Source organism: Elephas maximus, chromosome 1 (assembly GCF_024166365.1).
Source record: "Elephas maximus indicus isolate mEleMax1 chromosome 1, mEleMax1 primary haplotype, whole genome shotgun sequence".
Classification (NCBI taxonomy): domain Eukaryota; kingdom Metazoa; phylum Chordata; class Mammalia; order Proboscidea; family Elephantidae; genus Elephas; species Elephas maximus.
The window spans coordinates 231,536,645-231,563,363 of NC_064819.1; the positions used below are offsets into that span (position 1 = coordinate 231,536,645).

Below are 26,719 nucleotides of genomic sequence, written 5' to 3' on the forward strand. Positions count from 1 at the left end.
GGTTCTCCATTAACATATTTAAGCAAACCTAACCAGCTGCCATGGAGTTGATTCAGAGTCACGGCAAACCCATGTGTGTCAGAGTAGAATCGAGCTCTGTAGGGTTTTCAATGACTGATTTTTTGGAAGTAGATTGCCAGGCCTTTCTTCCAAGGCACTTGAGTAGACTCGAACCTCCAACATTTCAGTTAACTGAGAATGTTAACTGTATGCAACACTCAGGGAAAACTAAGACCTTAATAACAGATGTAAAACTCACAGTCCCTTGTATTTGGTAGGAGCTTGGTAAATATTTAATGAATAAAAGAATGAGTGAGAGAAATAAGTCTCTGACCTGCAAATAGTTGTCAGAAAGCTGAAGCACCCTATCCAGTGGGCAAGGCTGGACCTTAGAGACCTCCCAGCTGAGACCACCAACTGTAGCTGATCAGAAATGGCAGGAGGTGAAGAGAAAGGCAAGTGAAGGAGACAGAATCAGAACAGCTGAAAGGATAGTGGACTGGACCTGTTTACTTGCTAACCAAACCAAACGAAACCCTTTGCTGTCAGATCGACCCCGACTCACGGTGACCTCATGTGTTACAAAGTAGAGCTGCTCCGTAGGGTTTTCTTGGGTGTAATCTTTATAGATGATCACTGGGCCTTTCTTCGGAGGCACTGCTGGGTGGGTACAAACTGCCAACCTTCAGGTTAGTAGTCAAGGGCAAACCGTTCCTCTTAGCAAACACTTCTCAAGCAGCCACACAGAGGTCAGTGAGCTTTGATATCCACTGTTCATTTACACAGGATGATTGATGGTTGTGACCTCAGACAGCTAGAAATAATTGTTGTGTTTACTGTCATCTGCTAAGAAGAGCAGAAAAGCATCCAGGACATTTTAGAGGGGGTTTTCTCCATCCTTCCAACCCTCCCTCCCTCCAACTTTCAACTGGCTAAAATAAAGCTGCAGCTACTAGGGTCTTAAAACTTACCTGGAAAATTTACTTACACGGATCAATCTCATTGCCTCAGTATTATCAGGAAGCTATGACTTTACTGTACTTTTAAAAGCCATTCATGCTTGCCATGTAGAAGTCTCAATTTAAGACTGTCGTTACGTAATATATGTGAACTGTTGGTTTAAAACTCTCTTTAACGTGTCCATTTGAAATGATGTGTCACTGCTTATATTTTGGTAGGAAGCCGACTCCCCAGGAATGCTGAATTCACCAGGCTCTATTATTTTTTTGTTCTGCGTAGGTTATAATGGCAGACCAAGCATAGATGGGAACGTTCTTCCTGGTAGCAATGGAAAACTAAGTGGACAAAGAATTATCAATGGCCCTCAAGGAACAAAGTGGGTAGGGTAAACTTCTTTATGCATACCATTGGCTTGATGCTGTTGGAAAGAGAAAAATGGTGGACACTGTGTAACAATGAATAAAGTGGTCTTTCTTCTTCTTTTTTTTCCCCCTCTAGTCTTAACCACTCCTATGTGAAGATCCTTGTATTTCATTTCTTTCGGTCCCCAGAAAATTATTTGGTTCTCTTGTGTAACTAGTGTGTTTTCTTCTAAGAGCTAATGAGAGAAGGCCTGGGCCTGATTCCTCTTTACCTTATCTGCTAGGAGGTTCAAACAAATTTGTGGGCCAACCAGAGCAATTACGGAGAACCTGATAAAAGGCCTCACGAGAGACCTTATATCTTCCTGGTGCTGATAGCTTTGTTTTGTTTTTATTTTTTGGTTATTGTTTGATTAAATTTTAATCTGAAATATTTTCTGTAAATTGGCTCAAATCCCCTGTGAAAGGAAGCAGGATGAAAACCAACCAACCCTGAATCTAATAGGCAATTTTGATCCGATCACCTTTTGAATCTTCCAACAGCTGTTGTTGGACTAAAATAAAAAACATGTATTAGTACTTTGTGTTTAAACTAAACAACTTTACCTGAGGTTAAGATAAATGTTTTGAGATTTTTGTTGGGTTGAGGGTAACGAGCAAAACACGTAGCTTTACAACTTTCATGGATTTAAAATATTTTTTTCAAAGAGCCAAAAAATGATTAATGGTAGAATTTCCAGTCAAAATGTCTCATTTATGTGAGTATGGTTTAGGATAGTAAAGATTTTCACGAAATTTTCAGGTATTGTTGTTGTGTGACATCAAGTGGGCTCTGACTCACAGCGACCCTGTAGCACAGGTAATCTGAAAACTTCATGAAGTCCTTTAATGTACTTTTCAAAGGATCAGAAATTTATAATAGGAAGAATACATACTAAAGCAAAATGTCACAGTAAATAATTTTGAATTGATTCAGTATGAGAGTGGATTTCAAAAGCGGAGTTTATATAAATAAATTTTATTTTAATCACGAACCTAGCACTTAGCAAAGTGGCCTGCTTGAAGGGGTTCCTCAGATACCAGAAATAATAATAGGTCTCTTCAAGCTTATAATTCCAAAGAGTATGAAATTTTTGCATGCGTACTATATTTACTATATTAAAACCCGTTGCCGCTGAGTCGATTCTGACTCATAGCAACCCTATAGGACAGACTAGAACTGCTCCATAGGACTTCCAAGGAGCAGCTGGTGGATTCGAACCACAGACCTTTTGGTTAGCAGCTTTAGGTCTTTAATCAGTGTACCATCAGGGCTCCATTTAATTAAAAATTAAATTGTTTATGTTACAGCCACTTTGAATTTTAACATTCACAGCAAAGTGGAAACATTTCATGTTTTTAATATAATAGCGATTGTACATGTTCATGGCAAGAAGTTAAAGCAATTCAGAAACATATAAAAAAGAAAATAAGCATCCCTGACCCCAAACCACTTCTCAGAGGTAACCGCTGTCAGTGGTTTGGGGTATATCCTCCTGGACTGTTCTTTCTCTGCAGTTTTAAGTTTATGTACAAAATGGATAGATTTTATTTTTGAAAAATATCATTCTTATAATCTAAGTTTTCTCTTCAGCATGTCAGTACATGCCACTCTGTGGGATTTCCGCACCCCTTTTTTTGTCTGCGTGTCTATTGTGTGAATGTACCATATTTATTTAAACTGTTCCCCCAGCTGATAGGCCATTTCCTAATTTCAGCATAAGACACAATGCACAAAATGGTCAAAAAAAATATTTTGAACATCCTTCATATATCTGAGAACTTAAAACAATCTCCATGTTGTATGGGTTAAGAAATTATAATACGAAATATGATTATTTTGTACTTTATTATTTTTAAACATTATGAAGGGCAGTAACACAAGTGTTACTACTCACACGACGGTTTCCTTCTGTGGAAGCGTCACGCACATGTGTAGGTAGGTGGATTAATGATGCCCAATATGTTCTTTAATCTCTGCCGTGGATCTAGGTCGTGGACCTTGATCGTGGGTTAGTGCTAAATGCAGAAGGAAGGTACCTCCAAGACTCACAGGGGAATCCTCTTCGGGTTAAACTAGGAGGAGATGGACGGACCATTGTGGGTAAGTTAGAACGGTTTTCAAGTAACAAAAATGTATTGAATTAGCTGTAGAATAAGAATTCCCTCCCTCTTCCTCCTTCTTCTCCTTCTCCCCCTCCTCCTCCTTTCACCCCACTTCCTTCTCCTTCTCTCCCTTCTTCTTGTTTCCCCTCCTCTTCCTCCTTTTCCTCTTCTTCCTCTCTTAACGGTTGCCTTTGTCCCATAACTTTTAGCCCTATGGAGAGGAGTGCCTCAAGAGAGGCAGAACTTAGTGTTTGCCCTGATATGACTTTAGGTATATTCTTCCTACAGATTGCACTCTGTAAAACATGTGACTTTCTCTTATGTTCTTGAAATCAAGCAGCCTAGGGCAGGGGTCAGCAAACTAAAGGCTACAGACCAAATCTGGCCTGCCGTCTTTGTATGGCCCATGAGCTAAGGATAGTTTTTACATTTTTAAATGATTGGGGGAAAAATTGGAAAAAAAAATAGTATTTTGTGACACCTGAAAATTTTATGGAATTCAAATTTTAGTATACAAAAATAAAGTTCTACTGAGACATAGAAACCCTTGTTGACGTATTTATTGTTAATAGCTTCTTAAGCACTATAGATGTAGGTTGAATAGTTATAACGGAGATCATCTGGTCCTAAAATATTTACTCTCAGGCCCTTTACGGAAAAAGTTTCCCATCCCTGCTCTGAAGTAACGTTTTTCCTCCTTAGGTGTTGGAGGAGGGAACAGGAAAGAATTACATTCCCTAACTGAGACTGGAAGTCCCTGGGTGGTGCAATGGTTAAGCGCTTCACTACTAGCTGAAAGACTGGCAGTTCAAACACATCGTGGGAGAAAAGACCTGGTGATCCGCTCCCATAAAGATTACAGCCTAGGATACCCTATGGGGCGGTTCTGCTCTGTCCTATAAGGGTCACTAGGAGTCAGAATAGGTTAGAGGGCACACAACAACAACGGGAGACTGTGAGTTTTCTTGGGGTAATGGGGCATGCAGATGAAATATTCATATACTTATATAAGGTAATATAGAGTAATGGACAATATAATAAACCCAGAAGTTTCTGGAAGCAGTGGATATTGCTATCTCAGCTGATATCCTTTTGATTATTTCTTTGCCTTTGACTGATTAAAACATGCTAACACATATGCTTTGAGAAGACACTTCCCACTTGTTTTTCATTTCCTGAATTATCTCCTGTGTTGCATAGGTTTTTTTTTTTTTTTTTTCCCCAGATCTGGAAGGGACCCCTGTGGTGAGCCCTGATGGCCTCCCCCTCTTTGGGCAGGGGCGGCATGGCAAACCTGTGGCCAGTGCCCCAGAGAAGCCCATTTTAAGCCTTGGAGGGAAGCCCCTAGTGGGCCTGGAGGTTGTCAAAACAACCACCCGTGCCCCCTCCACAACTGTGCGGCCCACCACTACTACCACCCCTCTGCCTACTACTACAACCCCACGACCCACGACGACCACCACCCGGCGGACAACCACTACCACCCGCCGGATGACCACCACCACACGCCCAAGGACAACAATCCGGACCACCACACAGACCACCACCACCACCCCTGAGCCCACCACCCCAGTCCCCACCTGTCCCCCTGGCACTGTGGAACAGCTTGACGAAAATGGCAACTGGATAATGGGCTCCAATGGGATCCCTGAGTGCTACCCTGAAGAAGGTAAGCCGTCTTCATTGTAATGGTACCCCATTTACCCAGCATTCTGCATTCCAGAGCAGGATTTCAAAGGCTGCATGTAAGGAATAAGGACTGGGCCAGCAAAATGACAACGGGAGCACTTACAACCCCAAAGGTTTATCTTTGACAATCGTGGGCTACGACCAGGATCGCCAGATTGAGCAAATAAAGATATCGCATGGGATATACTTACACTAAAAAAGCATTTGTTGTTTATCTAAAATTCAAATTTCACTGTATGTCCTGTGTTATATCCGGCAGCCCTTGTCACAGTCCAGGTCAAATACTGAGCTGAAACACGGTACATTGTTAGTTTGAACTAGCATTTCCTGAAGTGTGTTCCATGGAATATTGGTAGATTAGTAGTTGTTATATTAAATAAGATTCTGTGACTGACGATTTTACTGTTGGACTGCTCAAATCGTTGAATAGCATCATTGTGAGTCTCCAAGAAAAATCATGTTTCCCAAGAACACTTGGCAGGTGAAGGCATTTCTGACCAACGTAGACAAGGAAAGGTGGTGTTCCACAGCTCCTCCTCAGGAAAATGTGAACCTCCACATGGCAGGGCTTCTCTTGGGAGCGTGGGCTGTACACTGGGTAAGAGTGCAACGTTTCCTGCTTTGGGACACCAAAGCAGGGCTAGCCTACTGCCTGAGACATCTGTCTTCCTACGAGAGCTACGTGCACACTCGTCCTATGGAAGCTAGATCACATTCCCCGGGTCCTGGTGGAGCGGAGTTATCTTCTTTTCTGCCCAGTCCCCAGTGGAAACTGCCTGGAGGAGACAAATTCATCTTCTTTCCTCCAGGCTGACGTGCAGTAGAATGTGAGACTTGTCTTTTTTAAGCTCAGACAGAGTGAAGACCCTTCATTTCAGGAGTTATTTGCATCCTTGAATCTTTACACAGCATTGTTCACTGTGATAAGCCCAATCAATTTGAACTTGAATGTTGTATCTAAAATGAGAGTTTTATTTGAAGTTAATCTTTCCATGGAAAAATTCCAAATAAACAGGAAAACTTGACATATCTAAAAATTCACACCAAAGAACAAGGATCACGCACACTGAGGAAGACGACCATTGCGAGGAAAATTCTCACACGATCGATTTACCCGGTGAGTACAAATGCGAATTTGCCTTTGAGTTGCTGATGTTAAAATATTGTGTTACTTTCCTTGACCTCTTACTTCTGCATACATTAATTTATGTTTTTAGAAACTGAAGTATAATGAAAACAGATAATTACTTAATAATTGGTTGTAAACAGAAGAGTAACTATTTTGGATTTGGTTTTATTGCTATTATTATTGTTTTCCATTTTATTTTGTCTGCTTTTAGATAGGCCTTGTAGCATGTTGTTTTCATTTGTATTTTTGGACTTTATTTGGCATGGAAATTAGTATTTTTCTTTTTGTTTCTTCTGTTTTTAGCAAATCATGGTATACATATGTATATATCTCTCTCGGAAACCCTGATGACATAGTGGGTAGATGCTACGGCTACTAACCAAAAGGTCTGCAGTTCGAATCCACCAGGTGCTCCTTGGAAACTCTATGGGGCAGTTCTACTCTATCCTGTAGGGGTGCTATGAGTCGGAACTGACTTGACAGCAACGGGTGTATCTCTCTCTCTCTCTCTCTCTGTGTGTGTATTTTTTACTTGTCCATTTTTCTGATTCCCTAGTCTAAGCCAAAGAAATATTTAGGTATTTATTATAATTTGTCTGTAATTTGAAAATAAGTACAAATCAATACAGAGCCTTGGGGGTTGAATAACATTTGGCAGGGAAATGTATCCTCATATGGTATTATAATGTACTATAGTTCAGTATGTAAAAAATCCTTCTGTGTGGCCTATCTTACTTTTTAAAAGTTTCTGCTGCTTCACTAACTTTTAAAAACATTTTCTTCACTCTATTAATTCTAATCAGAGCTATTTTTATTTTTTATAACAGCTTTATTGAGATATAATTCACATACCATAAAGTTCACCCTCTTAAAGTGTACAATTGAGTGGTTTTTTATTATATTCACAGAGATGTGAAAATCTCCAGAACATTCTCATTGCCCCCAAAAGAAACTCCATATCCCTTAACAGTTATTCCTCTTTCCCCCCTTTCCCCACCCCCTGGAAACTGCTAATCACTCTCTGTCTCTATGAATTTGCCTGTTCTGGTCATTTCCTATAAATGGAATCACACAGTAGGTGGCCTTTTGTGACTGGCTTCTTTCACTTTATGTGATGTTCTCAAGGTTTGTCCGCGTTGTAGCATATATCAGGACTTTATTCCTTTTTTGTGGCCAAATAACACTCCCCTGCATGGATAGACCACATTTGGTTTATCCGTTCATCAGCTGAACATGTGTGTACAGGTTTTGTGTGGACATGGGTCTTCAGTTCTCTTGGGTATATTCCTAGGAATGGAATTCCTGGCTCTCGTGGAACCTCTCTGGTTAACTTTTTGAGGAAACAACAAACTGTTTACCACATCACCTGTGCCATTTACATTTATTTCTACCAGCAATGCACGAAAGTTCCAATTTCTCCACATTCTCACCAGCAGTTATTTTCCATCTTTTTGATTATAACCATCCTGGGTGTGAAGTGGTATCTCGTTGTGGTTTTGATTTGCATTTCCATGATGATTAATGATATTGACATAGTTACCTTTTATACTTCTCTTTATGGAGCCCTGGTGGTGCAGTGGTTAAGAGTTCGGCTGCTAACCAAAAGGTTAGCAGTTCAAATCCACCAGCTGCTCCTTGGAAACCCTATGGGGCAGTTCTACCCTGTCCCTATAGGGTTGCTTTGAGATGGAATCTATTCGACTGCAACAAGTGTTTTTTTTTTTTTTAATGAGTTCTGAAAGTGAAAGTGAGCGTGGTCAATTTTTGTGTCCAGATAAACCCTTATTTAGAACTGAATATATTCATTTGATAAATACTGATTAATGTTTTCATTGGGACAGTGGTTTCATTTTGAGAAAACCCATGTGGTAATTTAAAGAGGGTGGAGTATCTCTCATTTTTGTTTTTCCAGCTTCATTCAAATCTTGTAAAATAAAATCAGCAGATGATCATTGATCACTTACCGCACATAAACTGGGTCCTGCAGGAGATACAGAAAAGTGGGTGACACGGTGCTGCCCCTGAAGGTGCTTACAATCTATCTGAAATGACAGGAGATTGAAAACAGTTACCCTTTTGTTAGAAAGCCAAATGGATCATCTTTAAAAGCGATACATACGTTAGAAGATGTGTGCAAACTGTTTGCGCCATGCAGGGACCTTGTGAAGTCTTTTTGTGGCCTCCATGTGCAGACTGCATGATGGTACTCAGAGCAGAGATGCTTGCAGTAAGAGCTGCTCTGAGCCCTGCAGAGGGGACGCCCCTGGTCTCCTCACTCACAATCCGGCAGGCCCACCCTGAACCGCGAGTCTCTCCTCTTCTGTCGCTCTCAGGTGTGCGTTTCTCCTGTGCTTGCTCTCTTTTGCTTTAAGTATAGTTTGGTACATAATTTATAATAAAACATGTTGGGCTGCACATATACACACTCAGCCTTTGCTCAGCAGCTTTTGGATGTGGCACTTTTCAGCTCAGAAGCCTGAGATGTTTACTGTGTAGTGATTGTGCTTTAGAACCTGGAATAGTGATCAATGAGTCAGTACCTGCCCTGCCAAGCCCCCCTCTCCTCACCCTACCCTGTCCACCACTTCTATTACACAATGTGCAAAATCCTAAAATGGTGTTTATAGCCCTCCAGTTTTTTGTTTTTTAGCATCGCCTGGGAACTTGTTACAAATGCGAATTCTCAGCAAGGGTTCAAACCGAATGAACTTGTTTGAAACCCTGGTTCAAAAGACTGGTGTCTTGCCTTTTTTTTTTTTATATTGAGCGTTAGGTGAAAGTCTAGAGAGCAAATTAGTTTATCATTCAAAAATTTATACACGAATTGTTCCGAGACATTGGTTGCCATTCCAGCAATGTGTCAGCACTTTCCCCCTTTCCACCCTGGGTTCCCTGTGTCTAGTTTTTTTTTTTGTTTTATTATTGTACTTTAGATGAAGGTTTACAGAACAAACTAGTTTCTCATTAAACAGTTAGTACACATATTATTTTATGACATTGGTTAACAGCCCCACGACATGTCAACACTCTCCCTTCTCAGCCTTGGGTTCCACAGTACCAGCTTTCCTGTTTCCACCTGCCTTCTAGTCCTTTCCCCAGGGCTAGTGTGCCCCTTTAGTCTCGTTTTATTTTATGGGCCTGTTCAATCTTTGGCTGAAAGGTGAACTTCAGGAGTGACTTCATTACTGAGCTGAAATGGTGCCTGCGGCATTTGTCTACTTTTCCTGTCCCTTCCTGCCTTCTCATCTTTACTTTTGGGCAGGTGTTACCCATTTGGCCTAGTATACTTGATTGATGTAAGCAGCACATTCTTCCTGTGTGTTATGTTTGTTTTATAGGCCTGTCTAGTCTTTGGGTGAAAGGTAAACTTTGGGGAGTGCCTTCAGTTCTGAGTGAGAAGGGTGTCAGGGGGCCATAGTCTCAGGGGTTTCTCCAGACTCTGTGAGACCAGTAAGCCTGGTCCTTTTTATGGATTTGAACTTTGTCTTATGTTTTTCTCCCCCTCTGTCTCAGACCCTCTATTGTGACCCCTGTCAGAGCTGTTGATGGTGATAAATGGGCACCATCTAGTTCTTCTGGGCTCAGGCTGGTGGAGGCTGTGGTTCATGTGGTCCATAAGCCCTTTGAACTAATATTTTCCTTATGTCTTTGGTTTTTTTTTTTTTAATTCTGCTTTGCTCTGGACAGGATGGGACCAATAGATGTATCTTAGATGGCCACTTGCAAGCTTTTAAGACCCCAGACACTACTCACCAAAGTTGGATGTAGAACGTTTTCTTTATTAATTGTGTTATGCCTGTTGACCTAGATGTCCCCCGAGACTATGGTTCTCAGCCCTCAACCCCAGTAACTCAGTCCCTCAAGGTGTTTGAATGTGTCTAGGAAGCTTATATGACTGTGCCTCCTTTGTACTCTATTATATATATGAATGTACACACTATACTCAGAAATATATATGTAAAGATACCCACAGCCTAACCTATATATGAAGCCCTGGTGGTGCAGTGGCTAATAGCTTGGCTGCTAACCAAAAGGTCGGTAGTTCGAATCCACCAGGCACTCCCTGGAAACCCTTGGGACAGTTCTGCTGTGTCCTGTAGGGCACTATGAGTCAGAATCGACTTGAAGGCAATGGGTTTTGGGTTTTCTTGGTTATATGTGTACATGGGTATACTCCTATATGCCCTCCTTTCCCTATTTAGCATATGTATCTGCCTATGTGTCTGCTTATAAGTTATTATTTACTTTTACTGTTGTTGTAGGGTTGTATATGCTATAGTATTTACAGTGGTTGCCCCTTCTCCACCTTGTGTTCCTCTGGAGCCCTGGTGGCGCAGTGGTTAAAAGCTATGGCGAGCTACAGCTGCTAACCAAAAAGGTCGCCACTTCTAATCCACCAGCCACTCCTTGGAAATGCTATAGGGCAGTTCTACTCTGACCTATAGAGTCCCTGTGAGTCAGAATCGACTTGACGGCAACAGGTTTTGTCTAATGGGTTTTGTGTTCCTCTAAATGCCTTCCTTTGCCTTGGTCAGGTTGTGCCAACTTCTCCTATATTGTGCATTGTCTTTCCCTTCACCAAAGTTAACACTTGTCTACAATCTAGTCAGTGATTTTCCCTCCCAACCCCGCCCCTCTCTGGTAACCATGAAAGATTGTTTCTTTCTGTGTGTAAACCTTTTCTTGAGTTTTTATAATAGTGGTCTTATATAATATCTTCCCTTTTGTGATTTACTTATTTTACTCGGCATAATGCCCTCCAGTTTCATCCATGTTGTGAGATGTTTTGTGCATCTATGTGAGATATTTTGTGTTCTTTATTATGTGTATGTACCACAGTCTGTTTATCCATCCATCTGTTGATGGATACTTAGGGTGTACACATGCCTATTCATGTGACGGCTCTTATTTCTCTAGGATATGTTCCTCGGAGTGGGATAGAGGGATCGTATGGCATTTCTATTTCTAGGTTTTTAAGGAAGCGCTGAGTCATTTTCCATAGTGGTTGTACCATTTTACATTCCCACCAGCGGTGTATGAACATTCCAGTCTCCACACAACCTCCCCAGCATTTATTGTTTTCTGAATTTTTCATCAGTCCATTCTTGCAGGGGTGAGATGGTATCTAATCATGGTTTAATCATAGTGACCCATTGATTCACTCTGGGTTGGAATTGACTCGATGGCAATGGGTTTGGTTGGTTTTGGTAATAGCTAATTATGGCAAGCATCTTTTCATGTATTTGTCGGCCCCCGGCACGTCTTCCTTGATGAAGTGTCTGTAATATCCTTTGTCCATTTCGTGATTGGGTTGCTTGTCTTTTTATTGTTGAGTTGTTGAAGTTTTCTGTATATTTTAGGGATTAAACCTTTGTCAGATATGTCATTGCCAAAGATTTTTTTCCCAGTCTGCAGGTTCTTCTACTCTCATGGAAAAGTATTTCGATGAGCATAAGTATTTAATTTTCAAGAGGTCCCAGTTAACCAGTTTACTTTCTGGAGCTTGTGCATTTTTAGTTATGCTTGATATTCTATTTATGCTGTAAATTAGGGCCCCTAGCATTGTCCCTGTGTTTTCTTTCATGAACTTTATAATTTTAGGTTTTACATTTAGGTCTTTGATCCATTTGAGTTAGTTTTTGTGTATGGAGTGAGGTGTGGATCCTGTTTCATTTTCTGCAAATGGTTATCCAGTTTTGCCAGCACCATTTGAAGAAACTAACTATTCTCAATTTAATGGACTTCGACTGTTTGTTGAAGATCAGGTGGATGGATTTATTTCTGGATTCTCAATTTTGTTCCATTGGTCTATGTGTCTGTTTTTGTACCAGTAACAGGCTGTTTTGGCTACCGTAGCTATATAGTTTGTTCTGAGATCTGGTAGTGTGAGGCCTCCTACTTTGTTCTTCTTTTTCAGTAATGTTTCACTTATTCAGGGACTTGTTCTTTTCCATATAAAGTGGGTGATTACTTTTGCCATCTTGTTAAAGAATGTTGTTGGAATTTGCATTGGGATTGCATTGTATCTATAGATTGTTTTAGGTAGCATTGACATCCTTACAATGTTAAGTTTTCCTATCCTTGAGCATGGTATGTTTTTCCATTTATGTAGGTCTCTTCTAGTTTCTCGCAGTAGGGTTTTGTAGATTTCTTTGTATAGGTCTTTTATGTCCCTGTTGTTGTCGTTGTTAGTTGCCCTTGAGTTGATTCCAACCCATAGAGACTCTGTGTACAAAACAACGAAATACTGCCTGGTCCTGTTCCATCCTCACAATCATTGTTATGCTTGAGCCCATTGTTACAGTCACTGTGTCAATCCATTTCCTTGATCATCTTCCTCTTTTTTGCTGACTCTCCTTCTCCGTGTGTCCTTCTGCAGGGACTAGTCCCTCCTGATTTAATGTCTAAAGTATGTGAGACGAAGTCTCGCCACCGTTGCTTCCTAAGGAGCATTCTGGCATTACTTCTTCCAAGACAGATTTGTTTGTTCATCTGGCAGTCTGTGGTATGTTCAGTATTCTTCGCCAGCACCACAACTCAAAGGCATCAATTCTTCTTAGGTATTCCTTGTTCATTGTCCAGCTTTCCCATGCATATCAGGTGATTTAAAACACCATGGCTTGAGTCAGGCACACCTTAGTCCTTAAACTGACATCTTTGCTTTTCAACACTTTAAAGAGGCCTTTTGCAGTAGATTTGCCCAGTGCAATGGGTCTTTTGATTTCCTGACTGCCGCTTCCATGGGTGTTGATTATGGATCCAAGTAAAATGAAATCCTTGACAACTTCAATATTTTCTCCATTTATCTTGATGGTACTTACTGGTCCATTTGTATGGATTTTTGTTTTCTTTATGTTGGGATGTAATCCATACTGAAGGCTGTGGTCTTTGATCTTCATCAGTTAGTGCTTCAAAAGTCTTCGCTTTCAGCAAACAAGGTTGTGTCATCTACATATTGCAAGTTGTTAATGAGCCTTCCTCCAATCCTGATGCCCTGTTCTTCTTCATATAGTCCAGCTTCTTGAATTATTTGCTCAGCATACAGATGGAATAAGAATGGTAAAAGGATACAACCCTGAAGCACACCTTTCCTGACTTTAACCCACTCAGCATCCCCTTTTTAGTTCAAACATCTGCCTCTTGGTCTATGTACAGGCTCCTCATGAGCGTGATTAAGTGTTCTGGAATTCCCATTCTTCGCAATGTTATCCATAATTTATTATGATCCACACAATTGAATGCCCTTGCATCATCAATAAAACACAGGTAAGCATCTTTCTGATACACTCTGCTTTCAGCCAAGATCCATAGAACAGATTTTCTACCTCAGTTTGTGTTAGTTTAGGTAGGTAGTGTGTTTCTAGGAAATTGTCCACTTTCTCTAGGTTTTCAAATTTGTTGGAGTATAATTTTTCAGAGTATTCTGTTATGGTCCTTTTCATTTCAGTTGATTCTGTTGTGATATCGTCCATCTCGTTTCTTATTTGGGTTATTGCTTCTTCTATCTTTCTTTTGTCCATTTGGCCAGTGGTTTGTTGATTTATTTTATTGATCCTTTCAAAGAACCAGCTTCTAGTCTTGTTGGTTGTTTCAATTGTTTTTATCTTTCATTTATTTCTGCTCTCATCTTTATCATTTCCTTTTTCTTGGTTAGTGTTTGCTTGATAAATTTTTTCTGTCCTTTCATTTTTAAGCTCTTTATGTCTTTGTGTCTAAGTTGTGTCTTTTCTAGGCAGTGTACTGATGGGTCATGTTTTTTAATCCATTCTGCCACTCTCTTTGAGCTTCTTTTGCTGCTCTTTTTCTATTTGTTCAAGTTGTGGGTTTAAGGTATTGATTTTGGGCCTTCTTTTTGATGTGTGCATTTATTGCTATAAAAATTGGCCCCTGAGCATGGCTTTTGCTGTGTCCCGAAGGTTTTGGTATGTTGTATTTTCATCCTCATTTGATTCTAGGGGTTTTTTAATTTCATTCTTAATTTTTCCTAATACCCAGTAGTTTTAAAGCATGGTGTTGTTCACTTTCCTAGTATTTGACTTTTTTTTCCTTGTTCTTCCTGTTATTGATTTCTAATTTTATAGCATTGTGATCTAAGAAGATGCTTTGTATTATTTTCACATTTTTAAATTTATTCAGGTTTGCTTTGTGACCTAGGATATGGTCTATTTTAGAGAACAATCCATGTGCACTGAGGAGAATGTGTCCTGTGCTGCTCTTGGGTAGAGTGCTCTGTATATGTCTATGAGGTCAAGTTGGATCATTGTGTTATTTAAATCTTCTGTATCTTTGTTGAGTTTCTCTAGTTGCTCTGTCCATCGTTGAAAGTGGTGTGTTAAAGTCTCCTACTGTTATTTTAGAATAGCATATTTCTCTTTTCATTTTCGTTGGCGTTTTTTAAATGTATTTTGGAGCTCTGTCGTTTGGTGCATAGATATTTATCATGGTTATGTCCTCTTAGTGGATTGATCTCTTAATCATTATATAATGTCCTTCCTTCTCTCTTATGATGGAATTTGATTTAAAGTCTATGTTATCAGAGATTAACATTGCCACTCCTGCTCTCTTTTGGTTGCTGTTTGCATTTTTTCCATTCTTTGATTTTTAACCTTTTAATGTCTTTGTGTGTAAGGTATGTATCTTCTAGGCAGCATATTGATGGGTCATATTTCTTAATCCATTCTGCCACTATGTGTCTCTTGACTGGTGTGTTTAACCTATTTATATTCAGTGAGATTATTGATAGATATGAATTTACTGCTGTCGTCTTGTTATGCTTTGTGTGTGTGTGTGTGTGTGTGTGTGTGTTGCTGACAGTTTCTTTGTCTTGCTTAATTTTCTGTACTTTCTTTTTTTCATGGATTGTCTTTTCATTTACTTCATTTTTGTCAATTTTGTGTTTAATGAGTCTTTTTCATTTTGCTGGGTAAAACAAAACAAAAAACCTGTTGCCATTGAGTTGATTCTGACCCATAGCAACACTATAGAACGGAGTAAAACTGCCCCATAGAGTTTCCAAGGAGTGCTTGGTGGATTTGAACTGCTGACCTTTTGGTTAGCAGCCATAGCTCTTATGCCACCACGGTTTTAGGTTTGTTAATTTTCTTTGTCATTACTGTGAGGTTTACTTTTTCATCCTATGTTTAAAACAGTCTGTTATTTTTAGATACCATCTTGACTTTCTCTCCACATGGAAGTTCTGTAACTACACCATTTATTCCCCCTTTTTGTTTTGAAGTTGTCAATTTCTGATTGATATGTCTGGTTCCCTGTTTTTGGTTCTGTAGCTTTACTTTACTTGTGAGAACTCTTTATCTGGGTTGACATCTGGATGATACTGTTATGTGTCTTAATCTCAGTTGTTGTCTACTGTCATTGGTTCTGTATCCAAAGGACTCCCTTTAATATTAATTGTAAGGATAGTCTGGTTTTTACAAATTCCCTCAATTTCTCTTTATCTGGGAATGTCCTGATTTCACCATCATATTTGAGAGACACTTTTGCTGGGTATATAATTCTTGGTTGGTGATTCTTTTCTTTCAGGGTTTTATATATGTCATCCCATTGCCTTCACGCCTGCATGGCCTCTGCTGAGAAAACAGAGCTTGGTGTTATTGAGTCTCTTTGTAGGTGATATTTCATTTTTCCCAAGCTGCTCTCAGAATTTTATCTTTGTCTTTGGGCTTGGAAAGTTTGATTATGATATGTCTTGGTGACATCTGGAGTCTATCCTGTATGGGGTTTGTTGAGCTTCTTAGATGGAAATCTTCTCATCTTTCATGATATTGGGAATTTTTTTTTTTTCCCCAGAAAATCTTCAAAAATTCTCTCCTCTGTGCTTTTTTTTTTTTTTTTTGTCTTCTCATGTTCTGGATTCCCAGCACCTCTAAATTATTTCTCTTTATTGTGTCCCACATAACTCTTAGGTTTTCGTCATTCTTTTTTTCTGATTGTTCCTCAAACAAATTGTTATCAAGGGATTTGTCCTCTATTTCAATAATTCTTTTTTCCTTTGTTTCAATTCTGTCTCTGTGTCCTTCCATTGAGTTAACTCTTTCTGATATTTTATTCTTAATTTTCTGGATTTCTAGCTGCTGTTTTTGTATGATTTCTAGTCATCTGTTTAATTTGTCTTTTTTGTTCTTATATTGTTTTCCATTCAGGAAAACATTCTTTAGGGTTTTGTCTGTGTTTTTCTTGATCCCTCTGATGATCCTATATATAAGCCTTTTGAATTCCTTATCAGGCAGTTCCATTAATATCTCTTCCTCCGGAAGGTTTTCTACCCCTTTATTTTTGTAATTTTGTTGAGTCATTTTTTCTTGTTTCTTTATATTATTTGATATTGTCTGCTGTCTCCAAGGCATTAAGGTGTTGTTTTATTTATTTATGATTTGTTTTTGGTTTGTAATGTGGGCAGATTGGGTGTGCTTTGGTGATCACTCATTTGGTGGCATGGGGGTGTGCACTTCCTGTTCCCGGTTGGACAGGGCAATGGTGTGTTGGGCGAGCCCTTGTCGCTGTTCACTGTACATGTGTGAAGGCTGAGGGCATACTGGGCAGGTGCTATCTGGCAGTACAGGAATGCTCATAGCCACTCACTAGGTGGGTGGGGGATGGGCAAAGAGCAAGGCAGATATCCAGGGAGCACTGAGGCACTCCCTCCATTGGGGTAGGTGGGGTGCTCAGCCAGGGGACATGCAGGTGTTCTCCTCATCGGGAGAGGGGCAGTGCAGTCGGTCAGGGGGTGCACAGGCACTCCCTTTGCTGGGGGAGGGGTAGAGCAGATGACTGGGGCTCAAGCATGTACTTTCCCTAGTGGGGGTTTAGTGGGAGACTGGGGATCATATAGATGTTCTCTCTGGTTGAGGGTAAGGTGGGATGGGAGGCCAGGAGTCATGCAGGCACTTTCTTCAGTGGTGGTGGGGCAGGGCGGGAGACCAGGGGTCACGCATGGGCTCTCTCTGGTGGGGAAGGGGTGGGGCAAGTGGCCAGGGTGTGAAGGCGCTCTCTTTAGCTGGGAAGGGATGGGTGTTCAGCAGAGGGGTGTGCAAGTGGTCTTTCTGGCAGGAGATGGGCAGGGTGCATAGCCCTCCATTTTTTAAAATTATATTTCAAATCTCGAAGTTTTGGCTCCCCTGGTCAAATCATGCTCCTCTTTTCCTTTAAAACACTGCTTTAAAATCATGCCCTAGGAATAATCTTGAGTCATTCAGTCATTACAGTAATTCAACCAGTATTTCATTTGTTGTGGATGGCATACTTGTATGTTTATTGCCGTAGACATGAATGCTTATTTATATGCTTGTTTTTGATGTGTTGTCGCATTTACAACTCTTTCTTTTTCCCTCTGTCTCTGTGCTGTTCTGGATCTCTCCCTCCCCCATCTCTGTCTTCCCTCTCTATGTGTGTGTGTATATATGTATGTGTGTATGTGTATGTATATATATGTACACACACAGAGAGAAGCCGTATATATATATATACACCAAACCCATTGCTGGTGGATTCAAACTGCCAACCTTTTGGTTAGCAGCCAAGCTTTTAACCACTGCACCACCAGGGCTCTCTCTCTCTCTCTCTATATATATTTTTAAAAAAGGTATATATCCATATATATATTCATATGTATGTGCATATATATATATATTTTTGCTTGATCTGACTTTCCCATTAGACAGTAAACTCTTTGCATTTGAGACAATGCCTTCTACTTCATTTCTGTTTTCTCTTGGTACTTAATTATGTATGCATTATTAGATATCTTAACAATACCTTAAGCTATAGGTAGTCTACATTTTCTAATTTAGAAGTTGGTAAAAGCCAGTGATCCTTGTTTTTCAGGTTCCTTATCTACAGCAGATCTGACGATATTACGTGTATTTGGAAATGTTATAAGCCAGCTGAACATCTTCAAGGATTTGTAACATGACCTCGTTGCATGTTTCAGAAAAACATCAGTTGTTACTGAAAAAAGCTCAGTCTGCCACAGCATTTTCTTGAGACAGAAAGTACAAAGGGGATTATTGAAAATTCAGTTAATCTGGACCAGCCATGCAATTTGCAAATATTCTGGATTTTTAAATGGTTATCACTTATCTTCTCTGTCTAAAACTACTGGAAACAAACCACACCACCATGGCTAATGGCTGGGAGCTACTCTTATGTGAAGAGGTTGAAGTTTTGCATCATTCCAAATGGTTGAGAATGGCATTCAGGTGTGGCTAATTCTCTTGGTCACCTCAAAAAACTTGTTCGTAAATACATTCTGTTACTTCTGGAAGTCACTTCTGCTTGGATTCAAGATGGCACTATTCTAGAAAAATTACACCTGACTTCATTTGACATTAGAAAAAGAGCACTGGATCATTCAGTAGGATGCTTATTTATGCCAGATGAGTTAGCTCCATCCATCTCGAGACACGAACCCAGTTTGCAGATAAAAGGCATCATTCCTGTGGCCTACTGCATGCCCAGAATATTTCAGCACCTCAAGAAATTGCACTCAACACCAAAAATCCGCAAAGGAGACAAATATACCTTCCACCTTCATATGCAGTCTGGGATACAAAAACAGTACAATTTATTCACTTTTGACCTGGCTAAAAATAATAAAACCAATTCCTGTCAAGGTTACTGTGACTCATGGTGACCCCCCGTGTGTCAGAGTAGAACTGTGCTCCATAGGGTTTTCAGTGGCTGATTTTTCGGAAGTAGATCACCAGGTCTTTCTTTCAAGGTGCCTCTGGGTGGCCTTGCACCTCCAACCTTTGGGTTAGCAGCTGAGCATGTTAACCATTTACATGACCTAGGACTCTGCTAAAAATAACAGACCCAGTGAAATGAATCTGGACAAATAAAGAGGGAAAACAAGACTATATTCCTAAAGTTAATTGACAGGGAAAAGAAAATAATAGCCCAGGAAACAATGGCAAGATAACCCCAAACTTTAGGTAATATGAATCTGAAAACGTCTGATTGACCCAGCCCAGAAGTAATTCCTCTTCACTCCAGGCATATTTACACTGGAATGACCTAAGGAAAAATTGTGTTTAATAGTTTTACATGCAATGACTCTGCTCGCCCCTAAAGGGTGGATAATTTACAACTTCTCTTGTTAACATTCCTTGTCCCCATCAGAACACCCAGGTCAGCACCTCATGGGTGCAGCAGGTGCTGGGATGTCTCACAAGGCCTGTGAATGGGGGTGGGGCTTCCCACTGTAAAATGCAGAGGGGCAGACAGGCAGCATGAGGTTGACTGTGTCCTTGCTGGTGTTTTGGCACTGTAACTTGCATGATGTTATTCAAACTAGGCTTTAAAAGGCTGGAAGGATTACTATATTGGGGTGTTTCTGGGGAGTGATAGTTTCCTAATGGTAAAAAATTTCAGAATGGGTGCCTATAATTTTTTTATTGGAGAGAGTTTATACACTTTCTGCTTCAATTTTCCCTTCATTACACTGGACTGATGATTTTAATAGAACTCCCGAAGTATTACAAATCATTCGATGGGTTAATTCAACTTGTAGAAAGGGGAAGCAGCTTTATGAAAGCTACAGTACACAGTCTTAGGAGCCAGAGGATTTGAAGTTTAAATTCCGTTTAGCTTTGTCATTTCCCAGCTCTGTGCCTCTAGGCACACTGTGAATCTTCTCTGAGCCTTGGTGTTCTTGCTGAAAAGTTGGTATATGTGTAACCTGACATCTCTCACAGGCCTGTTGTGAGGGTTAACTCTAACAACGTATACATAAAAGTTCTGATGTACAGAAGGCATTCAATAAATCTTAGTTACTTCTCCCTTTAAGGGTACATTGAGTTTAGAGTTCTCTATGATTGCTATAGGCCTCAGGTCAGGAGAGAAGGGATTTCCCTGAAATTTTTGAGTCAGAAAATCTTTGCCTCAAGAGTTTTTCAACTACACAGTGATATTCTCCATTTTACAGCTTCAGCTTTCTCCCCCAAGTAGAAAAATAACGTCATTGATTTCATCACACCTTCTTACAAAGATGTCTGCTTAAACTTCCCATATAATTGAGGCAAATATGCCTTTTTTGGTTTAAATCATTCACCTTCCTTGACCGCGTGTTACCCAAGCTCATAATATCAGTTCAGGCACCACAGAACTTTTAGTAATAGTTATTATCATGAAGGTTTCCTGGAGAATGGCAAGGTATCACACCTAAAATTCTGTAAATTGCTTTTAAAGTGTAATTCTGTAATGGTAATAAATTTAGTGGTTCTGTCAGTAAAGCCCAATCTATCTGTAAAGAGAAATGTATAATTATTGGAATATTATTTCCAAACTTCATATGAAAATTAAATCAAAGAGTACAGATTTATCCCGAGTTGCTGAGAGAGGATGGGAGGTTAGGGGAGAGAATCGAAGTACAAGGCACTCCCAACTGGTGTGCTTCAGCAGAGTTAGAATGTAGGAGAGGCAGGGATCATGCTGGTTCTAGAATACTCTCTACAGCTGCAAGATTGAGGCAGATCAGAGAATGAAGGTGGAATAAACAGAGGCATTCCCAGGTGAAGGGATTGCTGTCACTGTAGTGAGCGCCTGCCTCCATCTCCCTCTTGTCCTCCCCTCTGGCTCTGCTTTCAGGCTTGTGAAGTGAGGACCCTGGGGACCCCTCTTGGGGTCCAGAGGGCACAAGGGCAGGTGAGGTGTGAGGAGTGAGGTGGTGGGAGGGAGGTCAGACCAGCTCCCCTGTGACTCCAGGAGAGCATATTGATAGCACTTTTCTGGGCACAAAGGAGAGAGAATCCTAGTTGTCATTATCTTCCTCTGAAAAGGCTGAAGAGACCCTGGCCTTGGTGACTTGTTCCCATGGATGATTATGATGAATGGGTTGTTAGGCCCTGAGCGAGTGATTCTGAGATACTGAGGGGAAACAGAAGCAGTTGGTGATCCTGCCTTCTCTCTTCCTTCCACAGATGAGTTCTCTGGACTGGAGAGTGACACGGTGATACCCACAGAGGAAGCCTACGTTGTCTATGATGAAGGTACTGATTTTTAAACACCACTTTGAACAATTTCTTTGCTGATCAGAGGATCTTATTTCAATTATGCAATGGGTGGTCTTGATTGCTGTTTCCTTCCAAACCCCAGGTCTGGCTAAGGGCGGGCTGAGGCAAGGGGAAGGGTGGCTGTCCCCCTACTCTTTGGAGTTACTGCAAATACATTTGTGATCTAAAGAAAAACAGCTGTTTGATATGCAAATGCAGCTTCCAAACCAGCCTTCCTCCTTGTGTCCCCGTTTTCTCCCTCCTAAGCCCTCCTCTCAGAGAATTCTGGGGCCTTGACCCTCTGAGCTGACCCTGCTACCTCTCTCTGTGAAAATTCTTTGTTTAACCAATTCCTCAGCTGCTTCTGTGTCTCTTCTCTTTCTCACTCATTCCGTTTCTCCCCTTCTCTAATTACATAAAAAGGATGATGCTGGAGATGTATTGGTTTCTTACACAACGTCTTTTCAAGTAAGAGTCAATTTATAAGATTAAGAACATAAAATGTCTTAAACAGTCTCTGGACCAGTCATTCAATAAGTGGTATCGTATGTCCCTGGGTGGTGCCAACAGTTAACTCCCTTAGCTGCTAACCAAAAGATCTGAGGTTTGAGTCCACCCAGAGATGCCTCAGCAGAAGGGCCTGGTGACCAACTTCCGAAAAATCAGCCATTGAAAACCCTGTGGAGTGCAGCTGTACTCCGACAAGAATGGGGTTGCTGCGAGCCGGAGTGAATTCTACAGCAACGGGTGTGCCGTTACTGTGCTTCCAATCCGCTCATTTTTTCAGTTTCTGTGTTTTATAAGTTGACTCTGCAGTGGAAGAAGTCCACGTACGAATCTTGTCTCCAGCCCAGTGCTGGCCTCTGATCCTTGGGACTTCGCTGTTCTCGCTTGTGGGATTTACCTTGCCTGCTGTTGTCTACTCCTCCGTTGTCTTAAATTACAAAGGTACAGATAATGCCACACTTGCTGCAGTCATAGCAAAGTTTGAGCTGGTGGTTTAATCTCAAGGGTTTAATCCCCAAACAGCAGGAGTCAGAAAGCAAAAGAAGGTTTCTTTTTCTTTTTTTTGTAATTGTACTTTAGGTGAAAGTTTCCAGCTCAAGTTAATTTCTCATACAAAATTTTATACACATATTGTTATGTGACACTACCTGCAATCCTTACAATGCGACAGCACACTCCCCCTTTCCACCCCGGGTTTCCTATGTCCATCCAACCAGCTCCTATCCCTTCCTGCCTTCTCATACCGCCTCTGGACGGGAGCCGCCCATTGGTCTCATGTATCTGCTTGAACTAATAAGCACACTCTTCACAAGCATTATTTTATGTTTTATAGTCCAGTCTAATCTTTGTCTGAAGAGTGGGCTTCGGGAATGGTTTTAGTTCTGGGTTAACAGCATCTGGGGGCCATGGCTTTGGGGGTTCCTCCAGTCTCAGTCAGACCATTAAGTCTGGTCTTTTTACAGGAATTCGAGTTCTGTTTCACACTTTTCTCCTGCTCCGTCAGGGTCAAAAGGAGGTTTCTTGATGTTAGCTGTCATTGAGTCAGCTTGGACTCATGGAGACCTTATGTTTAACAGAATGAAACATTGCCCAGTCCTGCACCATCTTCATGATCGATGCATATCAAACAGCTGTTTTTCTTTAGATCACGTATGTATATTTGAGCCCATTGTTGTGATCACTGTGTCAGCCCATCTCATGGAGAGTTTCCCCTGTCTTGCTGATCAAACATGATGTCCTTTTTTAGTGACTGGTCTTTCCCAATGACGAGTACAAAGTAAGCAAGTTGAAGTCTCGCCATCCCCGTTTCTTGAAAATACTAAGCACTTTTAAAATTATCTTTGAGCTCTTGAAAGGGGAGCAAAGATCTCTTTCTTAGATGTTAAAAGATTCACTGTCTCACCAGGATTAACCCAGCCTCTCCCTGAACAAAGGCCACACACAGAAGACAGGGCAAGAACAAATATTCAAGGCTCTTTTCTGAGGCGAATCTTTTATGATTCTAAAAGAAAAGATTTTTTTCAGGTAGACGGCCTTGGATTATTGACATGAGTGCTTTAGGCTGGGTGAATGCTAAAACCTCCAGCTCTGATCCCAGTGCCTAATTTTTCTGGTCCTATGAGTTTCTTTTTTCACTTCCTCTGTCTCATTTGCAGCTGCTCTTCTGAGGGACCTGAAATGAGGAAAAATATTTTATTAGAAACAAATTGTGTGAAGGCATGGCATTTATTTTACTTTTATTCTTCAAATCTAGAATTGAATCTTACAAAGGTGTCTTTTGATTGAAAATTGTGCTGCTTTTCTAGAGGTGCCCAATAATAAAACTTTCATATAATTTTCAGATTATGAATTTGAGACTGTGAGGCCAACAGCCACCACCAAGCCCTCAACGACTGTGGCCACACCGAGTGTCATTTCACCAGAAGGGTCAATCAGCTCTTTCCCTGAGGAAGAATTTGATCTGGCTGGAAAGAAACGATTTGTTGGTAACTATAGCGTCCTTAATAAGAGAAACATGGGTTGTTAAGGTTTGCTCTTTGGTGCTTTGAAAAAGAAGAGCATAACTAATTTCTTGGCCTAGAGTTTTGAGAGCAAGTTTTCCCAGAGTGAAGTTTCCATGGGGTGGCTCTGTGAGCCAATGCTGTTTAGATGCAGGTTAATTTGCCTTCTTCCACAGTCAAAGAGGAGGGAATGCAGGAGGACTTTTGATATCTTTGACAGAGTAGAGTTTAGAAAAGTTTGCCTTGTTTAGACTAAGCAAGGAACATTTTTAAAAAGTCATCTAGACCAGGGAAGATGAGCATTCTTAATGTAGTCAGCTGTTCTTAAACAAGACTTACCACTGGCATTGTCCACATGTTGTTTGTTAACTTTATCCTAGAAGATTTGCAGTTGACTGAATAGATAAGGAGCCCTGGTGGCACAGTGGTTAAGCACTCAGCTGCTAACCAAAAGGTCAGCTGTTTAAACCCACCAGTTGCCCCACAGGAGAAAGATGTGGCAGTCTGCTTCCATAAAGATTACAGCCTTGGAAACCCTATGGGGCAGTTCTACCCTGTCCTATAGGGTCGCCATGAGTGATTATTATAATATCCCAAAGCCAGAGCTGTTTTCCTTCAGTTATGTCCTACAATTTTCATTCTCCTCAAGGACTCAGGATCCAGAGATTATTTTGCTCTTCTCTCTCAGTTACTAAAACAATTTCAAGTAGGAAATTGGGTTTCACTAAAATGCGTTTTATCCCCTTGGTGGGCCTCCCTTTCCCATGCCCTTAATGAACTTCACTAATGAGGCAGCTGGATTTATAGATGATGAAATGGAGACAAGAATCAGCTTAAACTAGAATCATGCATTTCTCTTTCCAAAACAAATGTCCTGCCATGAGCAGAGAACAACTCTTGCCAGCCAAGATGTGGTCATGGAGAGCTAAACCACACGTACTTGAAGAACAAGAATATTAACTAGAGGTAGCATTCCCGAGGCCCATTTTAATGCTGTTCCACACAAGGCAGCAGCCTGGCTGAGTTTACCAAAGACTCTGACTTTCCTCTCTACTGTTCCATGGCAGAAAGTGAACCGCTTTCAGTGCTATTATTAGCCTTTCCAAAGAACGCGTCTATGGCCTGAAAGGCTGACTATTGTCTGGCTATTTTCATATGTTTTATAGCTTTATAAAGCATAATAGGGCTGCTCCCCAAAGCTCCCTGATGAGATCCATGGGCAAGCCTGAAAGGCCTAATTTTATACCAATTATTGGAACAGAGAGGAGCTAAAAATTGCATTCAGTTCAGCCACTGGGAATGAGAACCCAGTGCCAAAAGATGAAATGGAATGTTTAGAAATTACCAGAAATTGTTACTTGAGAGTCTTGCATGTGTCATGCCCCAACCTCGATCTCCTGGCATTTCTTACTTCTTAAAGAAAAAGGTAGACTAAAAAGAACTGTGGACAGCAGTTAAAGAGTCTCCTGCCTGACCCTTGCTTTGTGGGTACCCTCTCAGCATCAGCAGTCTTGGTGGAACATGAGGCTGACAATCCATGTCCTCCTGCCTTACTGACAGGGCTCTTGTACAGACTGAAGTAATGGGTGTAGAAAAAGCCTGACCTTGTCTATGAATGTAAGCAGCTATTATTGTACTGCATAGCGCTCTTATAGAAGGTTATTCAGATCTGGTTTTGTGCACAGATACACCAGGTGGTTGTGGGAAGTTGTGAACCCTCAGGAGAGGCCATCCAGGGCCGAGGGGTGGTCAGCTACAGGCTGCACATTTTGATTGGTGTATGTCTTTTTCTGGCTCCAAGACCATCTAGGAATGAACTGGGTGGAGAGAACTCTAGTTAAGTGTCCTCTGGGTCTGACTCACCCTTTTTCAAATGTTTGGGAATAGGGTGGCAAGACACTGTAAGCTATGTTACATTGAATTATAGTTTGGGGGATCTTTCATGATCACTTTGAGGACGTGATCATTGGTGCCGATGGGGCAGCAGGATCTTCTGAAGCCACGAGATTGAAAGGTAAATCATTAAGGAGAGCTGGGGAGGTGCTTTTGAAATTCGGGTCTGGGCCAGTGGTGCTGGAACCTGTGTCTATCAGGGAGAGACTGAATGGCAGGTATGACTTCATGGAGCAGATATTATGTTCCTGCCTCCAGAGAAAGCCTTCAGCAATCTGATTGGGTGTCACTGTTTTTTTCCAGCTCCTTATGTGACGTACCTAAATAAGGACTCGTCAGCTCCATGCTCCCTGACCGATGCCCTAGATCACTTCCAAGTGGACAGCCTGGATGAAATCATTCCAAATGAACTGAAGAAGAGTGATCTACCCCCTCAGCATACTCCCCGCAACATCACCGTGGTTGCTGTGGAAGGCTGCCACTCATTTGTCATCGTGGACTGGGACAAAGCCGCCCCAGGAGATGTGGTGACAGGTGTGTTCTAGGCAGATGCTCTGAGTTCCCATTGATCTGTAGGTGAGAAATACAGACAGTAATGGATGGATGGATTGATGGATGAATGAATGGATGCCTGAGTAGATGGATGAATAGGTTTATGGATGAGTGAATGGATAAGTGAGTGGATAGATGAATAGGAGGATGGATGGATGAGTGAAGGGATAGATGAGTGGATGACTGGATGGACGCAGGATACATGGATGGATGAATGGTTGGGTGAATGTGCGGATGGGTGAGTGAATGGATGGATGGATTGATGGATGAGTGTGGATGGATGGTTGAGTAGTTGGATTGATGGATTGAATGGATAAATGCAGATGTCTTCTTTCAACTGGATGAAATATAGGCAACAAAAGAAGCTTTGTGGGGTGGTAAAAAGAGCACTGGATGGAAATCAGAAGAGCTGAATCCTAGCCCTGACTGGTTTATGTGACTTTGAGCTAGCTACTTTGTCTTTCCTTACGTGTA

At 41.0% G+C, this 26,719-nt stretch overlaps 1 protein-coding gene across 1 annotated transcript in view; it reads left to right on the plus strand.

The window, feature by feature from the left end:
• Window positions 1-26,719, plus strand: part of FNDC1 (fibronectin type III domain containing 1) — an 85,948-nt gene that overhangs the window by 44,043 nt on the left and 15,186 nt on the right. Inside the window, exons 11-16 of the mRNA XM_049904806.1 lie at window positions 1,240-1,340; window positions 3,354-3,465; window positions 4,693-5,136; window positions 21,222-21,290; window positions 23,642-23,785; window positions 25,997-26,227. Of these exons, the coding sequence (XP_049760763.1) occupies window positions 1,240-1,340; window positions 3,354-3,465; window positions 4,693-5,136; window positions 21,222-21,290; window positions 23,642-23,785; window positions 25,997-26,227 (1,101 nt within the window). The remainder of the gene's footprint in view (window positions 1-1,239; window positions 1,341-3,353; window positions 3,466-4,692; window positions 5,137-21,221; window positions 21,291-23,641; window positions 23,786-25,996; window positions 26,228-26,719) is intronic.